The 2,836-nt window shown below is 38.3% G+C and overlaps 1 protein-coding gene across 2 annotated transcripts in view; it reads right to left on the bottom strand.

The window, feature by feature from the left end:
* Positions 1–1,383, bottom strand: part of Afg3l2 (AFG3 like matrix AAA peptidase subunit 2) — a 3,723-nt gene extending 2,340 nt beyond the window's left edge. Inside the window, exons 1-3 of one of the 2 annotated variants that reach the window (XM_017631589.1) lie at positions 1,313–1,383; positions 502–1,251; positions 51–449 (exon numbers count right to left, since the gene is read on the bottom strand). In XM_017631589.1, coding sequence (XP_017487078.1) covers positions 51–449; positions 502–1,022 — 920 coding nt within the window. In that variant the 5' untranslated portion in view covers positions 1,023–1,251; positions 1,313–1,383. Of the gene's footprint in view, positions 1–50; positions 450–501; positions 1,252–1,312 lie in introns of those variants that run through there. The other variant, XM_017631590.1, reaches the window with a different exon arrangement.
* Positions 1,384–2,836: the final 1,453 nt, after the last annotated feature.

The following is a 2,836-nucleotide window of genomic DNA, read 5'->3' as shown; positions in this document are numbered from 1 at the left end:
AAAAAAATTCAATTAAAAATAATTGCTTAACTTTTGTTTACAGAGCTCACTTGAATCGGACACCAATCTCATTGGAATTGATGAGTTTTGCTGTCGATTGCATAACACCTCCAAATAAACCGCCGCCCTTTCGTCCACGCCCACCGCCCATCATATCAGCTGATCTACGCATCATATAAACTAAAAATCCTATTATTAACAGTGTTGGCAGCAGTCCCGTTAAAGCTGACGCCTCAACTTCAGTGCGATATATAACAGGCACGTAATTTAAGGCTTCAATGCCGAGATCCGTTTGAGCATTTTCTAAATTACGCTCGAAAGAATCTACACTGCCGATGTTGAACCAAAGCACACCACTAGAGTTTTGTGAATTCCCCGGCAGCAGACGAACTCGCACCCACTTTTTATTGACCACCTCCAGCTTTTCGACTAAGCCCTTATTGAGGTAGCTGGAAACCAAAAGTTATTAAGATACAGCAAGTACCACAAAATCATACGAACTTATTGACGAATTCCTTCCATGAGATCTCCTTGTATCCCATTTCAAAAAATGCGATCGATGCAACCAATGCAACCGCACTGACTGCACCAAATATTATCCATTTTTCGCGATCCCCGCCGCTACCCTCTCCAAGTGGCCTACCGCCTCCACCACCGGGTCCTCGATTTCCTTCTGACCCCTTTGAGCTGTTAGTAAACATACCAAAGCTCCAATCACTTTTGTTGGTTGAAGTAGTACTACTGCTATCTTTACTTGTGGTAGGTTTGTTTTTAGATGCATCAGTCTCAGATTTCTTGTCCGCTGCCTTTCCTTCTTCAAAATACTTTTCAAATCCTTTTGGTGGTTTTTTGCAAAAGTACTGAATCTGTTCCACAAGATATTGTATTACTGGTATTTCTATAAACGCAGGCGTTCCAACAACATTGCGTCCTGAAGCTACCACATTCAGGTTAGTGGTAATATAGCTTCGCCGAAGGCAACGCTCCATAGCCTTCGCTGATTGCATCAGCTTATGCGCCATTTCAAATGAATGTTATTACACAATCTTTTCTATTATTTTAATAATCGTTTTAAAAACCTATTTTCAAATATTTCGTCGTTTATGTATTTTTTTCGTTTTTGGTTATTCAACCTACTCGCTCTGGTATTATTTTATTCTTGGGAGAAATGAGTTGCAAATTATGCGACTTTTATCAACGTTCTCCCGCGAATAGTGTTGAGCACAATGAATTTTAATGCACTTTTTCTATCTCAATATAGTATTTTTATTAAACTTTATAATAAAGTTTTACTGAAACAACAATTTTTTACTTTTCCTCGATTTTAGGTGGTGAAATAAGGCGGCGATAATTGGCAGCGCTAATGACAGCACTGAGTGTTGCTACAATTGAAAGTTTACCCTCTGGAAGGGGGCAAATTGTGTGATAGTTTATAGGCAGTGTGACCGCGGCCTTGTGAAGAATGTTAGCAAAAAACGGCTTAAAACGTTTCAATCCAATTAATTCTCTTTTAAAGCATTTTGTTGCATAATTTTACCTAAATTGTGCGTTTAAAGTGGCTGACAATAATTTTGGCTAATTTTGGTCGTTGTTTTCTTTGCTTTGTTTACTTTTCGCTGGTTTTTCAGTGAAACAAGATGGCGTAGAACCCGCTAAAACAAATCGACTTTGTTCACTCTCTTGTTCTTACGTGATCTTGTGTCTTTCGTTCATGTGGTACTAGTACAATAATTGTTGCGTTCGCGTAGCTGTTAAGGCCCGTCCACCGGTTTACAATGCATTTATAAGGTTTGATGAATACCCTTAATTACATACATTTTATCCTTGAAAAGAACTTTTTCTAATCATGAGGCGAAATTCCCCACAGTTAGTGTTGCCGTGCGCACAAAACGAGAACGCTGCACACAATCCAAAAGTACTCCTCGGGGACCAATTGGTGAAAAACTGCGAAAAGGTTTATTACTGTATATCGATGGCTGAGTGGAAGATCGACCTATCTCGGCAGCCAGTTCGAAAACATTCTATCTCAAAAAACTTTTCAAGAACGCCCTATTTCAGAATTCGTTTCAAAAACGCCCTATCTCAGCTGCCGATTCAAAAACGCCCTATATCAGCATATTTTCAATACATTTTGAAGTGAGATAGGGCGTTTTTGAACCGAATTTTGAGATAGGGTGTTTTTCAATAAAATTCTGAAATAGGGCGTTCTTGAAAATTTTTCTGAGATAGAGCGTTTTCGAACTGGCAGCCGAGATAGGTCGATCTTCCACTCAGCCATCGATATACTGTGGTTGACTGTCTGTGGTTGTTTTCACCACACTTTTTGTGACTCTCTCCTACTGAGGGCCTGTGCCAATCGGTAACTTTTTTCTCCGTGGTGAGACGGGGTGGAAAAATTTGCTATGGTGTACAAATAAATTGAATTTTGCTGTGCCAAATGCAAAGTAAAATTTTGACAGTTGAAAAACCAAACAAACGCTCGTGCGAAAGCTCTATTTTTGTGTGTTGCTGAAATTCTTAAAATTTATATTTATTTTATAATTCGCAAGTAGCGTAAGCTTTTTTTATGCTGTTTCAGCTTTCATTTTTATGTTCACTCCTTATTACCGCCAAGCAATATTATGTGTATACATGGTTATAAGCTGTCAAAATTTTGACGTTCGTATTCACCACGAGAAGTGTCAAATTTTTACTTTGATCCGTCAAAATTTTCTATTTTCTAAGTCATGAAAATATACTAAAGACATTGGCCCGTAGTCATAATCAAAATAAAGTCGACTTTAAAGTTAGTTGCAGCTTTTTTGACAGATATCCCATTGAAAATTATGTCAAAAAG

The sequence above is a fragment of the Rhagoletis zephyria genome, unplaced genomic scaffold (genome assembly GCF_001687245.7).
Source record: "Rhagoletis zephyria isolate East Lansing unplaced genomic scaffold, Rhagoletis_zephyria_1.1 Rzeph_scaffold_08970, whole genome shotgun sequence".
In the NCBI taxonomy this organism is placed as follows: domain Eukaryota; kingdom Metazoa; phylum Arthropoda; class Insecta; order Diptera; family Tephritidae; genus Rhagoletis; species Rhagoletis zephyria.
The sequence above is the reverse complement of the archived record's forward strand: the minus strand, read 5'-3'. Positions and strand labels throughout refer to the sequence as shown.